At 42.3% G+C, this 22984-nt stretch overlaps 1 protein-coding gene across 5 annotated transcripts in view; it reads left to right on the top strand.

Annotated features, from left to right (window-relative positions):
* Positions 1-22984, top strand: part of RABGAP1L (RAB GTPase activating protein 1 like) — a 336048-nt gene that overhangs the window by 193025 nt on the left and 120039 nt on the right. For all 5 annotated transcript variants that reach the window (XM_073563613.1, XM_073563612.1, XM_073563615.1 and 2 more), the window contains 2 exons: positions 1757-1882; positions 11531-11674. In XM_073563613.1, coding sequence (XP_073419714.1) covers positions 1757-1882; positions 11531-11674 — 270 coding nt within the window. The remainder of the gene's footprint in view (positions 1-1756; positions 1883-11530; positions 11675-22984) is intronic.

Raw genomic sequence — 22984 nt, 5'->3', positions numbered from 1 at the left:
TCCCCTTTGATGTGGTCCGTTCCCCTTTGATGTGGTCCGTTCCCCTTTGATGTGGTCCGTTCCCCTTTGATGTGGTCCGTTCCCCTTTGATGTGGTCCGTTCCCCTTTGATGTGGTCCGTTCCCCTTTGATGTGGTCCGTTCCCCTTTGATGTGGTCCGTTCCCCTTTGATGTGGTCCGTTCCCCTTTGATGTGGTCCGTTCCCCTTTGATGTGGTCCGTTCCCCTTTGATGTGGTCCGTTCCCCTTTGATGTGGTCCGTTCCCCTTTGATGTGGTCCGTTCCCCTTTGATGTGGTCCGTTCCCCTTTGATGTGGTCCGTTCCCCTTTGATGTGGTCCGTTCCCCTTTGATGTGGTCCGTTCCCCTTTGATGTGGTCCGTTCCCCTTTGATGTGGTCCGTTCCCCTTTGATGTGGTCCGTTCCCCTTAGATGTGGTCCATTCCCCTTAGATGTGGTCCATTCCACTTAGATGTGGTCCCTGGCCATAAATAAGTTAAGAGGAGTAGAGAAAAAGAAGAGTTACAAGCGTATCATCAAAAGCATACTCATGGATCCTCATTTACAGGAGTACTCCCATCTCAAAGATCCTGTCTTAATATGTAGTAGGTGTAATAATAATATTAGCAAATACCTCTAATTAGAAATGTATAGTTCTCCTGATAACCTATGTCGCTTACCCCATGTGCAGGGCATTGCAGTAGCTTTGTTATCCATGATTACAACCACTCATATAGTGACAGTTGGCAGTGGTTGTAACCATAGATACCTAAACTACTGAAATGCCTCCAAATGGGGTAAATGACATAGCTTATCAGAAGAACTATACTACATTTCTAATTGAAGGCTTTTGCTAGAATTATTACACCTACTATATATTGGCATAGGATCTTGAAGATGGGAATACTCCTTTAACTCATTCTATAGATAGCAATAGGCAGTGCAACCCCCAGGGTATAGAAGACAAATGGTGCAATTTTTTTTTTTTTTTTTTTTAAATGAAACCCAAGTGCAAAAATGTTTTATTTTTTGGCTCAAAGTACATGCATTTATTTATGAAAGATGCCTGTGATTGTGTCCATATCCTTTAGAAACAAGCTATTCATGAAAAACTGGATAAATCACTTTAAATGTCCCTATTTCAGTGCAGTTGGATGGTTGGATAATTTCCTATATATAGCCACTACTTGTTGTTTTACCTCCAGTTTAGGTGCAAGTGTCCTTTTTCTCCCCCCCAGCAGATTTGCCTGTTCCCTGTATAGACAGCACGCTTACTTCTTTGTGTGTGTTTTTTTTAATTGGACTATGAAGCGAGATGCTGCTAGGACTGCTGACAGAGAGAAAAGGAGCCGTATGTGAGCGTTTGCCCTTGCGTTTGGCACATCCTGAATGTTCCTTTATTTGTATTCAGGTTCTTTATAGATGCAGCGAGTTTATACAGAACACAATCCGCTCTGCAGCGCAGGATATACAGGCGAGAGACACAAAGCTGGCAGCGCTGCCCTGTCTTATTTTCTTTTATTATCATTTCGCTGAATGCTGGTCTTAGCCGCTATTTAAGGAAATGATCATCTTTGCATAAATAAAATGAAGATATGTGAAAAATCACAAGTTCTAGGAAAAGGATTAACTAGCTAATCTGAGTGTCGAGAACAAAATGGTATCGGGCTTAGTTGCTGCCTAAGATGTTGGGAGCTGTAGAAGATCATGAGCCTTATAATACCTAAGCTCAGTGATACTATTTTTTTTTTTTTTGCAGATGCCAGAAGAGCAGGCATTTTGTGTACTGGTCAGAATCATGTATGATTATCAGTTTAGAAACCTGTACAAGAATAACTTTGAAGATCTGCATTGCAAGTTTTTCCAACTTGAGCGCTTGCTGCAGGTGAGTTTATGTAAAGTGTCTTACATCTCAAGCTCCTAGTGATAAACTACCTAAATAGTATTAGGTAATTAAAAAATGTCCTTTCATTTTGCTGCTGTATAGTCTGTGTAACTACTTCACATAGCTGGTTGTCCTGCTGCCTCTGACATAGAACTACACTCCATCACTTCCTTCTCTAAGCATTAAAGATCAGAGGAAGATAAAAAGCAGGTCCGAGTGTGGAGAGGAGGGAAAGCATTCAAGGAGGGAGGGAGGGCAGCTTACACAAGCTTTACATAGGGGAGAAGGCAAACAGAACATCGGGGAAAGGGGTTAAAATCACAGAGGTTGTGTACTAGTATACAGGGAGAGGACCCAAGGCAGACTCTGTAAGGAGGTAAAAGGGGAATTAGACTCCTAAATATCTATCTAAGTGTCTATTAAAACGATGGAGTAGAAATCTGCTGTTAAAATATATACAAAGTAAAATCAGTACTGAAATGAAGTTCTGTTGATATATGAACGCCTGAGCCAGTAAAGACAACAGCATCCAGGATGCACAGCCTTATATGTAGCATGTATAATAGGAAGGGACCTGCTATGTAATGATCTGATGTGTCGGCCATGAGAAATCCAGTGTACAGATTTTTAAAAGTGCACTAGAGGCGTGGCATGCGGATAGTTTTTTTTACAAGTGCATTAACACCCCCCCAGTGCACTTCCAACCTAATTTGCATTTGTTTTTTGCTATAGATCTCTCTTGACTGGCATATCAAATCTTTAGAAAATAGGTATAATTTTTTTATTCAGAGATAAGCACCTCTTCAGGCATACCACTATTTCCATATTTAAAAATGTACCGACTGGTTCCCTTTAAATATTTAGGTCAGCAGGCTTTATTTTTTATTTTTTTAAATACCACCCAAGCAAGCTCCATAGAGTCTTAAGATTCTTTCCTTCCGCTGCTCGACAAAAGGCAATACAAATCAGCAAAACAAAAACCAGCGACATCGCCGTTCATTTACATTATGTTTGCTCTGGGGCTGCTGTTTATTTAACTAGCAGAGGCAGCACCCCAGAGCGGGCATGAAGAAAATGAGACTTGGCTGGAATCTGCATTCAGCTTGCAGTGTTTTCCGTTGCCCCTGTCAAGCAGGGAGGACGCAACACAATACGCACATTTTCTGCTCATAAAAAAATAACTTAAAATGTGATCTAAAAATATGTGATTTGAACTTCTTACTCTTTTAATGTTAAAAATATTGCAAGATTTATCAACCCCTATAAGTGGATAAGTACTGAACTGTAAGCTCTACGGACAAGTCCTCCTCATTTTATTTCATTGTTACCTTTTGTTTCTCTATTTATACAAGGTTTTTTTTTTTAGCAGAGTGGTATCCTTCGTAATAACTTCAGTACTAGGAACCTGTCTAGAGTGACAAGCTGTTGCGGTCACTTTGGGCAGCTTGTACCACAGTACAGTGGCTAACATTTTATATTGATGTATACATCCACAACATTTAAAAAAAAATCTGTCTAATCCTAGAAATTAATTTTTTCTTGCCTTGTAAACAGCGATGAGTATCTTCTTCTATTTTCAAACAGATCAGCGGGTATTCTGACTTCAATAGTGGCGAATGGGATACATAACCCTGGAGTTCTCATAGTAATCAAAGGCCCCAAAACACATTAGACTAAACTTGGTACAAAACCGCTGATATCGGCAGGGTCGGCCAGCAGTCTGATGTGAATTGGAATCTTCTGAAGGTTCCTAGAAAGATAATGTCTGCCAAGAGAAAGAACAGGCCTGTTGAATTTCAATGGACGATCCTCTATTTCTCTGTGAGATGAGCATCTGTCAAGAGAGTCTGGAGGAGGAGTGAGGAAGAGGAGGCCGATCGAAAAGTGAGGAAGAGGAGGCGAATCAAGGAGTGAGGAAGAGAAGGCGGATTGACGAGTCTAGAGGTGTACGATGTGGATCAAGGAGTCTAGAGGAGGCGGATCAAGTAGTGAGGAGTACGAGGCGGCTTGAGGAGGCAGATCAAGTAGTGAGGAGGAGGTGGATCGAGGAGTCTGGAGGAAGAGGTGGGTCCAGGAGTGCGGAGGCAAATCAAGGTATCTGGAGGAGACGGATCGAGGAATCTGGAGGGGAGGTGGACTAAGGAACTTGGAGGAGGCGGCAGACCGAGGATCCTGAAGGAGGAAGCGGACCAAGGAGCCTGAAGGAGGAGGCGGACTGAGTTGTCTGGGAGCAGTGCTCTCTCAGTGAATCCAGTAGCTCTCGCAGAGCTGAGTGTACCTGTGTATGGGGGAGTCAGTTGAGATAGCTGTTGGCTGAATGATCGCTCACCCGACACTTTCTAATGTGTATGGGGGCATTTTCGCGCTCTGAACATGCAGATATGAAGTACAGACTTCTAGGTCATTTATGAAATGGAATTTTTGGACTTTATTGCAGCCACTTGGGAAAAATTAGTCTTTCTAAATAACCTCACCATTTCTTTAACCCCATCTCGCATACACCGCATACGGTAAATTATTGGGCTAATGGTATGATGCCAGTGCCGGAAGCCTGTTAATTGACATGCTGTTTTTTTTCTCCAGGATGGGGCTTTATACTGACATCTCAATTCTGTACTGTGAAACGGAAGTATGAAATAATCAGCTCCCTGTCACAAATAAACCCTGAATTACCATGCCCATAAATATATTCTCTTAGTCTCTTGCTGCAGGAACCTTTTGACTTAAATAATAGTTATTCCAGGATAAGTCATCACCAGCTACTTCTCCCAGGTGAAGCCGAGGACAGCACACGTTTCTGTACTATGCGCCAAACACTGATGGACCAGCCAGAAGGAATGTCAATCATACAGGAAAGGGCCGACCAGCAAGACCGATCTAAAGAGAGGGACCGCCCCCTTGACTCTTACCAGTAATTTACCATTCAGCATGCCCCTTTGTCCAGGATAAGTCATCACAAGCTGGCTGTTGTGCGCAGATGAAGCTGAGGACGGTTCACCTGGCAACACTAATCTTTTAGCTCAACTGCACCATGAACTACACTCACTGGCCACTTTATTAGGTACACCTGTCCAACTGTGTGTTAAGACTTAATTTCTAATCAGCCAATCACATGGCGGCAACTCAGTGCATTTAGGCATGTAGACATGGTCAAGACAATCTCCTGCAGTTCAAACCGAGCATCAGTATGGGGAAGAAAGGTGATTTGAGTGCCTTTGAACGTGGCATGATTGTTGGTGCCAGAAGGGCTGGTCTGAGAATTTCAGAAACTGCTGATCTACTGGGATTTTCACACACAACCATCTCTAGGGTTTACAGAGAATGGTCCGAAAAAGAAAAAAAATCCAGTGAGCGGCAGTTCTGTGGCCAGAAATGCCATGTTGATGCCAGAGGTCAGAGGAGAATGGGCAGACTGGTTCGAGCTGATAGAAAGGTAACAGTGACTCAAATTGCCACCCGTTACAACCAAGGTAGGCAGAAGAGCATCTCTGAACTCACAGTGCGTCGAACTTTGAGGCAGATGGGCTACAGCAGCAGAAGACCACACTGGGTACCACTCCTCTCAGCTAAGAACAGGAAACTGAGGCTACAATTTGCACAAGCTCATCGAAATTGGACAGTAGAAGATTGGAAAAACGTTGCCTGGTCTGATGAGTCTCGATTTCTGCTGCGACATTCGGATGGTAGGGTCAGAATTTGGCGTAAACAACATGAAAGCATGGATCCATCCTGCCTTGTATCAACGGTTCAGGCTGGTGGTGGTGGTGTCATGGTGTGGGGAATTTTTTCTGGGCACTCTTTGGGCCCCTTGGTACCAATTGAGCATCGTTGCAACGCCACAGCCTACCTGAGTATTGTTGCTGACCATGTCCATCCCTTTATGACCACAATGTACCCAACATCTGATGGCTACTTTCAGCAGGATAATGCGCCATGTCATAAAGCTCGAATCATCTCAGATTGGTTTCTTGAACATGACAATGAGTTTACTGTACTCAAATGGCCTCCTCAGTCACCAGATCTCAATCCAATAGAGCATCTTTGGGATGTGGTGGAACGGGAGATTCGCATCAGGGATGTGCAGCCGACAAATCTGCGCCAACTGTGTGATGCCATCATGTCAATATGGTCCAAAATCTCTGAGGAATGCTTCCAGCACCTTGTTGAATCTCTGCCACGAAGAATTGAGGCAGTTCTGAAGGCAAAAGGGGGTCCAACCCCTTACTAGCATGGTGTACCTAATAAAGTGGCCAGTGAGTGTATAAACGAGTAGTAGTGGTTTAGTGGGGTAAAAGGTTCTGGTTCCCTTTAAATCCCAGTAACCTCTTGAATGATGTTTATTTTTGCAACACACTGTTACATTGTATCTTTCCATTATGATTTGTTTACCCCTGGCGCTCTGATTTTCCAGGGGCTGTTGAGTCGATACTATGGCTCCTTGGCTAGTGTTTGCTCTCTCTCTGTGTTTGTATATTAAATATTTGTGTATACATATGCAGGCGCACAGCCCAAGTGACGCTACTGTCAATATTACTCGAAACTTTGCCTTTAAAATAATGGCCATCTGTCTCCTCATTCTCCCATTCTGCATAGCAAACAGCCCGGATGTCACTGTTGATATTTTCCAGTGTGGATTTTTTTTTTTTTTTTTTTAACTCCCAGATTTTTTGATATTGCACATGCCAAATAAAAAGCATCATAATTCTGTTATTCTTATTATATGCATTGTCTTTTCAGAAAGGAACAAAAAAAAAATCAACTTATTGTCTAATATTTGTCATTCTTCTTAAAACGCTAGCGATCTTGAACGTTGGCCGTAAAATCCCATCGAGGGCTGCGTGTGCCGCAGCAAAAGTTGCTCCATCTAGAAGATCCAATGAGGCAGGAGAGAGCTAATCGAAACAAACCTGATAGAGGATTATTCTCATCTTACTAGGTTATCAGTGGGGGGGCTGGGGTGTCTAAACTTTTGGGACTTATAAAGATCTAGAGAGTTCAAACGAACTTTGGCAATATCTATCCATTCCCATCTGTAGCTCCGTGGATATGTTAGTGGTTATCCTTAATGCCATTGTGCTACGTTTCAGTCTGCCAACCTTAGTGATTTTCAGACTCCCTGATCTGCAGTTTGAAGTCTGATCTAAGTTTAAGTTATGTCTCTTGTGGGATTGTCCCGCCTTGTAATATAGTGTAGGCTGGATATCAGTTGTGTGTATCCAGGGTGTTGTGATCTTCACTCATATATCAGCACAGCTTCTATCATGCACCTATTTTCACTCCACATGTTTTACTCCTATATAGCCCTCCCTGAGACTGTACATGTTTTCTCCCCTCTCCACTAGAGACCTGTGTACAACAACCTCCTGCTATCTCTAACATTGAGAGTAAAAGGGGAAAGCAGGGAGGGCTGTCAGAACTGAGCAGGAGCTCATCATTAGTTCTGCAAAAGCACTCCATTAGATAAGTCTTACAGATGTTCTGCAGCAGCAAAACAGCAGAACATTTTTAACAAAGACTATTTAGGAAGTTACTTACATTTGCATTTAGGAATCGGATGATAACAAAAATCTGTGTAAAAGTGTAAATAGCCTCTGAAGGTTTTTTTTACAACAATTAACCATTTAAGTGATAAAGATCATCTGCTGCATTAGAATAATCTGTAGAAAGAAATACACCTTTGTGCATGTGGACATGTTCTGTAGTTTGTTTGAAGGTGATTCTCAGTCAAGTAAGGTAATTATCTTCTTTCCTCCTTACTGATGTCCGCTCTTTGAGTAGAACCAAGTGAAAGTGGACTGGATGAGAACAGGGTAAAAATATCTGACTCGCAGAACTGTGCAAAAGTTTTAGGCAGTTGTGGAACAAAGGCCGCAAAGTAAGAATGTTTTAAAAATAGAAGTGTTAATAGCTGTTTTGTATCAATTAACAAAATACAAAGTGAATAAAGAAAAGAGAAATGAAGATCAAATAAGTTTTTTTTTATCTTTGTCTTCAAAACAACATTGAAACTAAAATTCTTCTAGGCACTTGTCACACAGTTTTTGAGGAAGCTCAGCAAGGAGGTTGTGCCAAACATCTTGGAGAATCATCCTCAGCTCTTTAAGCCCCCGTCACACTAAGCGAGATCGCTAGCGAGATCGCTGCTGAGTCACAAGTTTTGTGACGCAATAGCGACTTCAGCAGCGATCTTGCTGTGTGTGACACCTATAAGCGACCGCCCCCCCCTGCCGGGTATCGCTGATCGTGCTCTAATGTCCAGGACATTTTTTGGATCGTTGGTCTCCCGCTGGCCAGCACACATTGCTGCGGGTGGCAGCGGGAGACCATCGATCAGCGAGCTCCCAGCGCTGTAAGCAGACGCTGGGAGCTGGTATCCAAGGTAAACAGCGGGTAACTAAGCGCGCGCATCGCTTAGTTACCCGCTATGTACCCTGGATACCAGCGTGCTCGCGCTGGTAGCTGGTATCCAAGGTAAACAGCGGGTAACTAAGCGCCGCGCGTGCTTAGTTACCCGCTGTTTACCTTGGATACCAGCTCCCAGCGCGAGCACGCTGGTATCTAGGGTACACAGCGGGTAACTAAGCGACTCGCGCGCTTAGTTACCCGCGTCCTCGCTGGTCCTGATCTCTGGTGAGTCTGCCTGTTTGCTAGCTCACCAGCGATCATGTAGCGACACACCAGCGATCCTGACTAGGTCATATCGTTGTTGGGATCGCTGGTGCGTCGCTATGTGTAACAGGACCCTTACTTCTGTCTCTTTATGTAATCCCAGAAAGACTGGATGATGTTGAGATCAGGGCTCTGTGGGGCAGGAGCATCACTTCCAGGACTCCTTGTTCTTCTTTACCGTTTCTACATACGCTTAGAAGGATTCAGCTAGTCTGTTTTTAATCATGGGATGTCAGAGATCTAAAGGAAAAAAAAGAATTAACTGGGTAGAAAGGCAAAATGAGCAATTGTAAGTACACAGTGCTATATCATATGATTACTGCAGTATACAGTGGGTATGGTGGAAAGTATTCAAACCCCTTTACATTTTTTACTCTTTGTTTCATTGCAGCCATTTGGTAAATTCAAAAAAGTTCATTTTTTTCTCATTAGTGTACACTCTGCACCCCATATTGACTGAAAAAAACAGACATTTTTGCAAATTTATTAAAAAAGAAAAACTGAAATATCACATGGTCATAAGTATTCAGACCCTTTGGTCAGTATTGAGTAGAAGCTCCTTTTGAGCTAGTACAGACATGAGTCTTCTTGGGAATGATGCAACAAGTTTTTCACACCTGGATTTGGGGATCCTCTGCCATTCTTCCTTGCAGATCCTCTCCAGTTCCGTCAGGTTGGATGGTGAACGTTGGTGGACAGCCATTTTCAGGTCTCTCCAGAGATGCACATTTGGGTTTAGGTCAGAGCTGTGGCTGGGCTAGTCAAGAGTTGTTCTGAAGCTACTCCTTTGTTATTTTAGCTGTGTGCTTAGGGTTATTGTCTTGTTGGAAGGTGAACCTTCGGCCTAGTCTGAGGTCCAGAGCACTCTGGAAGAGGTTTTCATCCAGGATATCTCTGTACTTGGCCACATTCATGTTTCCTTCAATTGCAACCAGTCGTCCTGTCCCTGCAGCTGAAAAACACCCCCATAGCATGATGCTACCACCACCATGTTTCACTGTTGGTATTGTATTGGGCAGGTGATGAGCAGTGCCTGGTTTTCTCCACACATACCGCTTACAATTATCACCAAAAAGTTCTGTGTTTGTCTTGTCAGACCAGAGAATCTTATTTCTCATAGTCTGGGAGTCCTTCATGTGTTTTTTAGCAAACTCTATGCGGGCTTTCATATGTCTGGCACTGAGGAGAGGCTTCCGTCAGGCCACTCTGCCATAAAGGCCCGACTGGTGGATGGCTGCAGTGATAGTTGACTTTGTGGAACTTTCTCCCATCTCCCTACTGCATCTGTGGAGCTCAGCCACAGTGATCTTGGGGTTCTTCTTTACCTCTCTCACCAAGACTCTTCTCCCACGATTGCTCAGTTTGGCTGGACAGCAAGGTGTAGGAAGACTTCTGGTGGTCCCAAACTTCTTCCATATAAGGATTATGGAGGCCACTGTGCTCTTAGGAAACTTGAGTACTGCAGAAATTATTTTGTAACCTTGGCCAGATCTGTGCATTGCCACAATTCTGTCTCTGAGCTCCTTGGCCAGTTCCTTTGACCTCATGATTCTCATTTGGTCTGACATGCACTGTGAGCTGTGAGGTCTTATATAGACAGGTGTGCACCTTTCCAAATCAAGTCCTATCAGTTTAATTAAACACAGCTGGACTCCAATGAAGGAGTAGAACCATCTCAAGGAGGATCACAAGGAAATGGACAGTTTGTGACTTAAATGTGAGTGTCTGAACAAAGGGTTTGAATATTTATGACCGTGTGATATTTCATTTTCTTTTGTAATAAATTTGCAAAAATTTCCTACATTTGTTTTTTTTTTCAGTTAAGATGGGGTGCAGAGTGTACATTAATGCGAAAAAAAATGAACTTTTTAGAATTTACTAAATGGCTGCAATGAAACAGTGAAAAATTTAAAGGGGTCTGAATACTTTCTGTACCCACTGTATTAAGAGGATAACAATTTTGATAGGAGGAGGAGGAATGCTTCTTTAATAGAATTGACTGTATGTTTGGGGTCGTTGTTCTGCTGCAGAATATCCATAATATAGTGTCATCAGGGAGGCGTCTGATTGACTCCAAATATTTTGCAGCCGGACAAAGACCCCAAACATACAGCCAATGTCATTAATAACTATTTTCAGGGTAAAGAAGACTATGGAGTCCTGTAAGTGATGATACGGCCCCACAGTGCCCTGATCTCACCTCATCCAGTCTCTCTGAGATTACATCAAGAGACAAATGGATCTTCACAAGTGACATCCACAGAAGATCTGTGGTTACTTCTCCAAGATGTTTGGAACAACCTCCCTGCTGAGGGCCTTCATAAACTGTGTAGAAGAAATGGTGCAGTTTCAAAGACACAGTATTGTCACACCAAATGCTGATGTGATTTAGAATTTATGTTGTCCATTCCCTTTGCAATTTGTTAGTTGATAAAATAAACTATTAACAATTTTCTGTATTTTTTTTTTTAAACATTTCTGCTTTTAGCAATTTTTCCATACATGACCTGCCTAAAACTTTTACACACTAAAATATATATATATATATATATATATATATATATATATATATATATATATATATATATATATATATAGACACTTACCCATTCATCAGTATTGAACCACTGGCGATCAGCCACCATATTTTCATTCATAAATCCACATTTGTGGCTGTGCAACTGAACGCAAACTGCAGATGATTTTGCCATGATCTAATGGTAGTGACTTCTGTCTTGTCTTAATACTTACCGTAATAAAGTTGAAATATCGATAAAATGTTTCTGCTCGTAAGACCAAGTTTGGCAGTTCAAAGACTTCCTACGTTTTATAGCAGCCATACTTATTATCATTCATGTGGTGTCATACAGCAATCATCTACTCTTCTTGCTTGATTAGTAGAATGGGGCTGTGGATGATCAGGTCGTAATGGTTCGTGCACAATTACATATTTTTTTTCTGTTTCTCTCTATTTGCTAGGACCTGCTGCCTGACCTTTACTCCCACTTTATGTTGCTGAATTTGGAAGCCCACATGTACGCCTCCCAGTGGTTCTTGAGCTTGTTCACGGCCAAGTTTCCCCTCTGCATGGTCTTCCACATCATGGACCTTCTGCTTTGTGAGGTAGAATCACTTTTATTGTAGTTATGAGTAGTTTTTTTTTAAGGAAAACCCTTAAAAAATATCAACTTAAAATGAGCTTGCTGTATTTGGTCAAACAATTAACTCTCCCCTATTTTGATGGCTGGAATTGATGATGTTGTTGCTCACAATTGCCTTTTCAGGTTTGCGTCAGCCAGTCGTATCTTAGCAATAAGTTTTGAAAAGTACAACTCATTGCAGTAAAACCTTTGTAACACAGATATATGTTATACTGCATGTCTCCTCACAGTTTGAAATTCATCACTGTCAAGTAACTTTTGTTCAACTCAAGCAGTGGGAGACTTCTGTGTACATAACCTAAGATACACTGAAATTGCTGTATACACATCACATAGGATATACTGAGACTGCTGTATACACATCACATAGGAAACACTGAGACTTCTGTATACACATCACATAGGAGACACGGAGACTGCTTTATATACATCCCAATGTTTACACTGAGACTGCTATATTTATTTATTTTACTCATTTATATAGCGCCATTAATTCCCCAGCGCTTTACAGACATTATTGGCACTGTCCCCGATGGGGCTCACAATATAAATTCCATATCAGTATGTATTTGGAATGTGGGATGTACGTCACATGTGATATATTAAGACTGTGCTGTATATATGTCAAATTGGAGACTGAGACTGCTCTATAAACATCACATAGGATACACTGAGCTGTATCTACATTGCATAGGATACACACAGACTGCTATATATTGCATAGAATACACAGACTCTTCTGTATATACAGCACATGGGATACACAGAACTGTGTATATATCACATAGTAGACACTGAGACTCTGCTGTGTACAGAAAACTTAAATCAAAAAGTGAATTGGTCATAAACCAGCTCCTAAACAAAAACTAATTCTAAAATTACAAATATTTTATTGAAATATATTAAAACCATAGACATACAAGAACACCACGCAAGCTTATTTGCTGATCCGAATTGTGACCCTAGTCACACACAAGGACTATTTACCCCTATAAGGCCCTTTTCTTCCCCCTGCCTAACAGCGGAGGTTGGCACCCTCTTGAAATGCAAATGGCGCACCCGCTCCACGAAGGCTATCCCTGTTCACCCTATTAAGTGCTACTCTTAAGGGCAACATCATCAGGGTATAATAATAAGACAAAGAGAATATGGTCGACAAACAAACACAGTCCTTTAACCCCTTCCTGACATCCGACGTACTATCCCGTCCACGGTACCCGGGCCCGTATGACCGTGGACGGGATAGTACGTCTACCGCGATCAGCGGCGCCCACGTGGTGAGCGCCGCTGATCGCGGCCGGGTGTCAGCTGATTATCACAGCTGACACCCGGCACTATGTGTCAGGGGCGGTCACGGACCGCCCCCGACACGTTAACCCCTTGCACACCGCGATCAAACATGATCGCGGTGTACCGGGAGTTAAAGGGAAGCATCGGCAGGGAAGGGGGCTCCCTCCGTGCTTCCCTGAGCCCCCCCACGGCAGCGCAATGTGCAGCGCTGCTGCGGGGGGCTCCTATCCTCCAGGCCCCCGAATCCAAGATGGCGACGGGGGCCTTCGGGGACCTGAGGAAGCTGGCTTCCTCAGTGCCTGCAAAGCGCAGGCAAGAGGAAGTCTGCTTCAATGCCTGTGACAGATTGCTGATCTGTCACAGTGATCTGTGATGTGACAGATCAGCGATCTGTCACAGGACAGTGATGTCCCACCTGGGACTATGTAATAAAGTAAAAAAAAAAATTAAAAAAAAATGTAAAAATAAATTAAAAAAAATCGCCAAATAAATTAGTAAAAAAAAAAAAAAAATATTCCCCAATAAATTCATTTTTTGAAAATAATAATAAAAAAAACCAATAAAAGTACACATATTAGGTATCGCCGCGTCCGTAATGACCCGCCCTATAAAACTGTCCCATTAGTTAACCCTTTTAGCGAACCCCTTAAAAAATAAAAATAAAAAACGAAGCAAAAAATAATGATTTATTATCATACCGCCAAACAAAAAGTGTAATAACGCGCGATCAAAAAGACGCATATAAATATCCATGGTACCGCTGAAAACGTCATCTTGTCCCGCAAAAAACGAGCCGCCACACAGCATCATCAGCGAAAAAATAAAAAAGTTATAGCTCACAGAATAAAGCGATGCAAAAATAATTATTTTTTATATAAAATAGTTTTCATTGCATAAAACCGACAAAAACATAAAAAAACGACCTAAATGAGGTATCGCTGTAACTGTACTGACCCGAAGAATAAAACCGCTTTATCAATTTTACCGCACGTGGAACGGTGTAAACGCACCCCCCCAAAAGAAATTCATGAAACGCTGGTTTTTGTTCATTCTGCGTCCCAAAAATAGGAATAAAAAGCGATCAAAAAATGTCACGTGCCCGAAAATGGTACCAATAAAAACGTCAACTCGTCCCGCAAAAAATAAGACCTCACATGACTCAGTGGGTCAAAATACGGAAAAATTATAGCTCTCAAAATGTGGTGATGCAAAAACTATTTTACAATAAAAAGCGTCTTTTAGCGTGTGACAGCCGCCAAACATAAAAACCGCCATAAATAGTAAGTCAAACCCCCCGTTATCACCCCCTTAGTTAGGGAAAAATAATAAAACTAAAAAAAAGTATTTATCTCCATTTTCCCGTTAGGGTAAGGCTGTGTGCACACGCTGCGGATTAGGTGCGGATTCATCCGCTCGGATTTTGTAAAATCCGCAGGTGAAACCGCAGGTCAAAAGACCTGCGGTTTTACCTGCAGATTGCGCTGCGGTTTTGTCCTGCGGTTTTTCATCTCCTCAATAGAGGAGATGGCAAACCGCAGGAGAATCCGCAGAAAGAATTGACATGTCAATTCTTTCTGCGGATTGAAAACCGCAGATAATCCGCGCGGAAAATTCCGCACCGTCTGCACTGCGGTTTTTGATTCCCATAGGGAATCATGGTACTGGGGTCCGCAGCAGCCAAAACCGCTGCGGAACCGCAGCAAAATCCGCAGCGTGTGCACACAGCCTTAGGGTTAGGGCTAGGGTTAGGGCTAGGGTTAGGGCTAGGGTTAGGGCTCAGATTAGGGTTAGGGGTGTGTTGGGGTTAGGGTTGGAGTTATAATTGGGGGTTTCCACTGTTTGGGCACATCAGGGGCTCTCCAAATGCAACATGGCGTCTGATCTCAATTCCAGCCAATTCTGAGTTGAAAAAGTCAAATGGTGCTCCTTCCCTTCCAAGCTCTGCCATGCGCCCAAACAGTGTTTTACCCCCACATGTAGGGTATCAGCCTACTCAGGACAAATTGCAAAACAATTGTTGGGGTCCAATTTCTCCTGTTACCCTTAGGAAAATAAAAAATTGGGGGCAAAAATATCATTTTTGTGGAAAAAAATGATTTTTTTATTTTCACGTCCGAGTGTTATAAACTTCTGTGAAGCACTTGGGGGTTCAAAGTGCTCACCACACATCTAGATAAGTTCCGTGGGGGGTCTAGTGTCCAAAATGGGGTCACTTGTGGGGAGTTTCAATAGTTTAGGTACATCATGGGCTCTCCAAACGCACATGACACCCGCAGACCATTCCATCAAAGTCTGCATTCCAAAACGTCACTGCTTCCCTTCCGAGCCCCGACGTGTGTCCATACAGTAGTTTTCTCCCACATATGGGGTGTCAGCGTACTCAGGCCAAATTGGACAACAACTTTTGGGGTCCAATTTCTCTTGTTACCCTTGGGAAAATGAAAAAATTGGGGACTAATTGATCATGTTTCTGGAAAAAATACGATTTTTTTATTTTCATGCCCTGGCATTATAAACTTCTGTGAAGCCCTTGGGGGTTCAAAGTGCTCACCTCACATCTAGATAAGTTCCTTAGTGGGTCTAGTTTTCAAAATGGGGTCATTTGTGGGGGGTTTCCACTGTTTAGGTACATTAGGGGCTCTCCAAAGGCAACATGACACCCGCAGACCATTCCATCAAAGTCTGCATACCAAAACATCACTACTTCCCTTCCGAGCCCCGACGTGTGCCCATACAGTAGTTTTCACCCACATATGGGGTATCAGCATACTCAGGACAAATTGGACAACAACTTTTGGGGTCCAATTTCTCCTGGTACCCTTGGGAAAATAAAAAAATGGTGACTAAAAGATCATGTTTGTGGAAAAAATACGAATTTTTTATTTTCACACCCGGGCGTTATAAACTTCTGTGAAGCACTGGGGGGTTCAAAGTGCTCACCACACATCTAGATAAGTTCCTTGGGGGGTCTAGTTTACAAAATGGTGTCATTTGTGGGGGGTTTCCACTGTTTAGGTACATTAGGGGCTCTCCAAAGGCAACATGACACCCGCAGACCATTCCATCAAAGTCTGCATTCCAAAACGTCACTACTTCCCTTCCGAGCCCCGACGTGTGCCCATACAGTAGTTTTCTCCCACATATGGGGTATCAGCATACTCAGGACAAATTGGACAACAACTTTTGGGGTCCAATTTCTCCTGGTACCCTTGGGAAAATAAAAAAATGGTGACTAAAAGATCATGTTTGTGGAAAAAATACGAATTATTTATTTTCACGCCCGGGCATTATAAACTTCTGTGAAGCACTGGGGGGGTCAAAGTGCTCACCACACATCTAGATAAGTTCCTTAGGGGGTCTAGTTTCCAAAATGGTGTCATTTGTGGGGGGGTTTCCACTGTTTTGGTACATCAGGAGTTTTCCAAACGCGACATGGTGTCCGATCTCAATTCCAGCCAAAAACGTCAAATGGCGCTGCTTCCCTTCCGAGCTCTGCCATGCGCCCAAATAGTGGTTTACCCCCACATGTGGGGTATCAGCGTACTCAGAACAAATTGCACAATAACTTTTACGGTCCTGTTACCCTTGGAAAAATAAGAATTGAGGGTGAAAAGATCATTTTTGTGGAAAAAATATGATTTTTTAATTGTATGGCTTTATGTTATAAACTTCTGTGAAGCCCATGGGGGTTCAAAGTTCTCACCACACATCTAGATAAGTTCCTTAGGGGGTCTAGTCTCCAAAATGGTGTCATTTGTGGGGGGTTTCCACTGTTTTGGTACATCAGGGGTTTTCCAAACGCGACATGGTGTCCGATCTCAATTCCAGCCAAAAACGTCAAATGGCATTGCTTCCCTTCCGAGCTCTGCCATGCGCCCAAATAGTGGTTTACCCCCACATGTGGGGTATCAGCGTACTCAGGACAAATTGCACAATAACTTTTAGGGTCCTGTTACCCTTGGGAAAATAAAAATTGGGGTGAAAAGATCATTTTTGTGGAAAAAATATGATTTTTTAATAGTACCGCTGTACGTTATAAACTTCTGTAAAGCCCTTGTGGGTTCAAAGTTCTCACCACATATCTAGATAAGTTCCTTGGGGGGTCTAGTTTCCAAAATGGGGTCACTTGTAGGGGGTTTCCACTGTTTAGGTACATCAGGGACTCTCCAAACGTGACATGGCGTCCGTTCTGAATTCCAGCCAATTTTGCATTGAAAAAGTAAAACGGCGCTCCTTCCATTCTGAGCTCTGCCATGCGCCGATACAGTCGTTCCCCCCCACAAATCAGGTATCAGCGTACTCAGGACAAATTGCACAATAACTTTTGCAGTCCAATTTCTCCTGTTACCCTTGGTAAAATAAAAAAAATTGAACCTGAAGTATTTTTTTTGTGAAAAAAAGTTAGATGTTCATTTCTTTTTAAATATTCAACAAAAAAATTCCTGTGACGCACCTAATGGGTTAATAAACTTCTTGAATGTGGTTTTGAGCACCTTAAGGGGTTCAGTTTTTAGAATGGTGTCACTTTTGGGTATTTTCTATCATATAGACCCCTCAAAGTGGCTTCAAATGTGATGTGGTCCTAAAAATAAAATGGTGTTGTAAAAATGAGAAATCGCTGGTCAACTTTTAACCCTTATAACTTCCTAACAAAAAAAAATTTTGGTTCCAAAATTGTGCTGATGTAAAGTAAACATGTGGGAAATGTTACTTATCAAGTTTTTTGTGTGCCGTATCTCTGTGATTTAAGGGCATAAAAATTCAAAGTTGGAAAATTGCGAAATTTTCAAAATTTTTGCCAAATTTCCATTTTTTTCACAAATAAACGCAAGTCATTTGAATGAAATTTTACCACTAACATGAAGTACAATATGTCATGAGAAAACAATGTCAGAATCACCGGGATCAATGGAAGTGTTCCAGAGTTATGACCTCATAAAAGTACAGTGGTCAGAATTGTAAAAATTGGCCCGGTCAGGAACGTGCAAACCACCCTTGGGGGTGAAGGGGTTAAAGATAATTCCAATAATCCCGAATCATCCAGAACCAATTAATGTTATAAGGACAAGGGTGAGGGGTATGCAACCATTAACTGATAAGCAGACTTACTTAAATTTGTGGGAAAATTGGAATTTTGCCAAAATTCCCTATTTATAACATTCCCTACCTACCAGCGGAGCTTTTTCACCCTACTTTATACTGGTGCCCCCGCACCACGTCGACTATCCCTCACTAACCCTATATATCCAATATAATGTACCAATTAGATCATAGGGAAAATGGGACAAGGTACTAAATGGACTGTTTGACCAATAAGACTCATATTCATCTCCAATAGCTAGATAAGGATCACAGTGTATATGAGGGCTACAAATCTCCCAATCAGGAAAAAATTCCTTTAGTGTACATAGAGGTTTCTAGTCTTAACTGCTCCAACAGTAGGTACACGTAGGGGTTAATCGTCATAAAGGCACCAACAAATCAAAAATAAATTCACCGTCACTCCCCTATAACCATAAACATACTAAATTGATGCTCTTATTGCCACACACCCTCATATTGCACAATGCCCAAAAACTCCAGATCAGCCAATATATACATCAGATACACTTAGCTTATTGCTGATTTCTATTTCATCTCGCCTCTCCTCAACGCGTTTCTCTCCCATCCTGGGAGTTCCTCAGGAGGCACATAATAATTTTTTTATGCTCACACTGAGCATAAGGTATGGTGCCTGGTTGCAGGTATCAGTAGGAATGTGGTTACCAGTGGTTTTTTATAGTTCCCACGCTATATACATGCGTTTCCAGAGTAGACTAACTTAATACCATTCACCATTTCATGTCCCCATCTCTCTTACTGCGCCTGCTCAACAATACGGACGCTAGAGGTTCTCCAATCAAGACCCCTCCATTTCCTGTTTGTGAGCACAGCGCCTGTGTAATTCCCTCCCGCGATCTACTTCGCATGTCCCGAGATGTCATAGCAGGCGCTGTCCTCCCCTCTATATTAGGCCGCAGGCATCCCTTCTGCGCATGCCCGGGACCTCACAGAATGCGCGCGCCCATAGACAACACTGCGCCCGGGACGTCACAGAGCGCGCGCTCATAGAACACACCGCGCCCGTGATAGAGCGAATCATCTGTTAGACCCGCTCACCTATATCGGGCCACTGGTGCACGCCCGTCTCTCAGACTGCGCATGCTCAGGGAGTACTTCATAGCAACAGAGGGGAACAAAACACCCTCACCATATAGTACAAAACCATTCAGTGCTGTAGTAGGGAAAGGACATATAGTATTTTTTGCCACTGGATTACTATCCTGCACATAAGGGATTCAAAGTTAATATATTAAACGCTAATAGACGTCAAACATGACAACCAACACCAAACTACAAACCTTTTTAAAGCATGCGCAAGGGAAATATATATCTACTTGATACAATTAACCCCCAAACGTTACCCTCACCCATATACAAACCCCAGAAGGGGGAGGGGTGGGATAAAAGGAGGGGGGACTCTCATTTATTCATTACGAAGCCCTGCACATGAAACCATTTTGGGGGGGCACCAATGTAACGCTACCCATAAATCGTCCCTAAAATTAGATATTCTATAGCTGGTTACATACCCAGATATTATTGCCATGATCATCATATTTCATATCCATAGGATTACACAACCCCCAGAAAAAGGAAAAGAACGAGGGGTGGGGAATGTATATATAAAGATGATATTACTACAATGAGTGCCATATATATAGAGAAGAATAACATCACTCCATTCCATTCCACTTAATCACCCCCCCATATATAAACATCACTAAATAGAGTGCCAAAACCTTTTTTCTCACATTCCTAAGTATATCCTAATTGGTACCTAATAAAACAAAAAAGATAACTTACAAGGGCATAATAAAACCCTAGATTAGCACAGATCATCTCTTAGACCTATGATAGGCTAAAAGGCTCTTCTGAATTTATAAAGAAATGAGGCAAAGTATATAGAGTTGTCTTAACCTGAATCCTTCAAATGAAACAACCATACGTTAATCGATCATTTAGTCCCCTAGGGGCCATAGACTCCATTTTAAAAATCCAGCGTGTCTCCTTTTGCAAGATCAGATTATTCCAATTGCCCTGTCTTCCACTTTGTTTAACAACCTACAAAATGCAAAAGGAAAGTGCCTCTCCATTACCCCCGTGTTTCTCCCATACATGCCGAGCCACAGGAGTATCTCGTTTGTTTCTTATTTCACCCAAATGCTCATTATTTAACTCTCTTTTGGTTTTTCCAATGTAATTTTTTGGACAGGTGCAGGTTGCCATATACACCACTCCAATAGTCTTACAGTTAGCAAAGTCCCTCGAAAAGAACTTTTTCCCATTGGATGCACTCATAAAGTTCTTTCCTGGTCTCACATAATTACAAAATGAACAATTTTCACATCTGAAGGTGCCACAGACCTTCCTAACTAGCCACATCCCCCTCCTGTCTAATTCTTTTATAGTGGCTATGAACCAGTCTGTCTCTGATGGAACGGCCCTTCCGAAAAGTGATTGCTGGATCCTAGAAACCGACTCTACTAACTGTTCATCCGCCTGCAAGATACTCCAATGTTTATTCAAAATCCTAAATATTTGATCCACCTGGTTATCATATGTACCTATTATCCTCACAATATTATTCTCCTCTCTTGGGGTATTCGACTTTAGGAGTGATTGCCTCTCCCTTCCCAGTGCATTTCTAAAGGCTGGATTCAGGACATGATCAGGATACCCTCTCTAAATCTTTCTCGAAGCTCAAAGGCTTGAGTTCTAAAAACCTCTGGGTTCGAGCAATTCCTCTTAACTCTAAGGTATTGTCCTCGAGGAATACCCCTCTTGAGAGGGACAGGATGACAGCTCTCCCACCTCAAGAGGGCATTCGTTGCTGTTGGCTTGCGATATACGCTCATCCCCAGAGTTCCCTGGGCGTCTTTTGCTATTCTTACATCAAGGAAAGCCAGCTCCATCTCACTTATCTCTAAGGTAAATCTTAGGCCAATAGGGTTTATATTCTGTTCTTGTACGAATTTACCAAATTCATCCTTTGACCCCCCCCCCCAGATGATAAACACGTCTTCTATGTACCGGTACCAGGTAACAATTTTATCTATCCACCATTCCTCAGCACCAGTGAAGACCATGGTTTCCTCCCAACAGCCCAGGAGGAGATTGGCATACGAAGGTGCACAAGAGCAACCCATTGCGGTCCCCCTGCGCTGGTGGAAGTATTTACCATCAAAAACAAAATAGTTATGGGTCAAAATGAGGTCCATTAGTTCATGAACCAGCCTATTATGGTCCTGCAAGTATACAGCCCTTGTTCCTAGATAGTAGTCCAAAGTTTCAAACCCATCTCGTGCGGGATACTACTGTAGAGAGCTTCAACATCTATAGACCTCAAAAGTGCATCTTTTTCCACAGTAACTCCATCAATTTTGAGTAATAAATCAGATGTATCCCGCACATACGATGGTAGCGCTGTAACAAATGAGACGTAAAATCTTATCTAGGTAGACCCCAACATTCTGACTCAGGGAATTAACCACGGACACAATGGGTCATCCACGCAAAGGGATCAACCCCTTGTGGATTTTAGCGAGGGCGTAGAATGTCGCTATTGTAGGACAGGTCGGAGCCATGAATTTATACTTATTAACTGAGATTAGTCTCTCATTAAGACCCCTATCCAAAATGGTCATTAGAGCCTTAGTGAATTCAACAGTAGGGTTTGTATCAGATCTACCATACGTATCTCCATCATCCAGGATACGTTTGCACATATCCGTATATCTTTTGTGGTCGAGGATGACTAGATTACCCCCTTTATCCGATGGTTTAATTATAATATTGGTGTTTCTTTCCAAATCTTCCAGCGCTTTTGATTCCTCCCTACTCAGATTTGGTATAATATTGGGGTTATTACTACTCAATTTTCTCAAATCATCCTCCACCACTTTCAAAAAGATATCAATATTGGAATAATCACCTGGAGGAGGCATCTTAGTGCTCTTTTGTTTTACATCTGTATGCGGACCCAAACCTCGGTCCCTCTCATTTTCTTCCAACAGATCTATAAGGACATTAACCCCCTCAAGCTCATCCTCTGAAATCCCCAGTCTAAGACACTGTTCTCTGTCATTCTGTGAAAAGAACTTCTTCCATTTTAATTTACGCCAGAAGAGGTTAATGTCCTTAACCCATGAAAACAGATCAAAATGTGTTCTTGGAACAAATGACAGTCCTTTATTTAGGACTTCCAATTCCTCCGGTGACAGATTGTGCTCACTCAAATTAATGATCTGATAGTTCCCTACATTCTCTGGTTCCGTTTCCTCAGATCGTAGCCCAAAGGGGCCCTTTGATCCAAAAAAGAGGAAGTACAAGAGGATGCCGAGGAGGAAGGCACTGGATTTGAGGGGCCCGAGGCAAACTCTCCCCTTGTGGGACCCGACTGATTGTAACCTCGTCCTCTGCCACCATACTGACCTCCTTGATTTCCCCTTTGACTTCTCCATTTTCCTCTAAAGAAATGACTCCCACCTCTACCTCTGTGTCTCCACGCTGTATCCACAAAACCTCTTTCAGTGTCAGAAGTCTCTGCTTCAGAAGAAGACAGTTCCGATCCGATATCCTTCAAGACTTCAAAATTGTATGCCTTATTAAACTTAAATTCGTTTGAATCCCTTAAAAATTGAGTATGTTTTCGATTTTTTATCTGGTTCTGATATCTCTCAATCGATACTTGTAAAGTACTTTCTTTTCTATTAAAGTCAGGGTCAGCTTTGACTCAAGGTTTTTTCGATAAGATCATTAAGTTTCTTTGAAACCACTTCTAGATTTCTTTTTTCTTCCTCCAAAATTATTTTCATAAACCGAATGGAGGAAGAAATAGATTCCTCCCTCCACAATCGGAGGAGGTTAGGGCTACTGACCC

This window comes from Dendrobates tinctorius, unplaced genomic scaffold (assembly GCF_039654945.1).
Source record: "Dendrobates tinctorius isolate UK_male_01 unplaced genomic scaffold, ASM3965494v1 ptg000396l, whole genome shotgun sequence".
In the NCBI taxonomy this organism is placed as follows: Eukaryota; Metazoa; Chordata; class Amphibia; order Anura; family Dendrobatidae; genus Dendrobates; species Dendrobates tinctorius.
The sequence above is the reverse complement of the archived record's forward strand: the minus strand, read 5'-3'. Positions and strand labels throughout refer to the sequence as shown.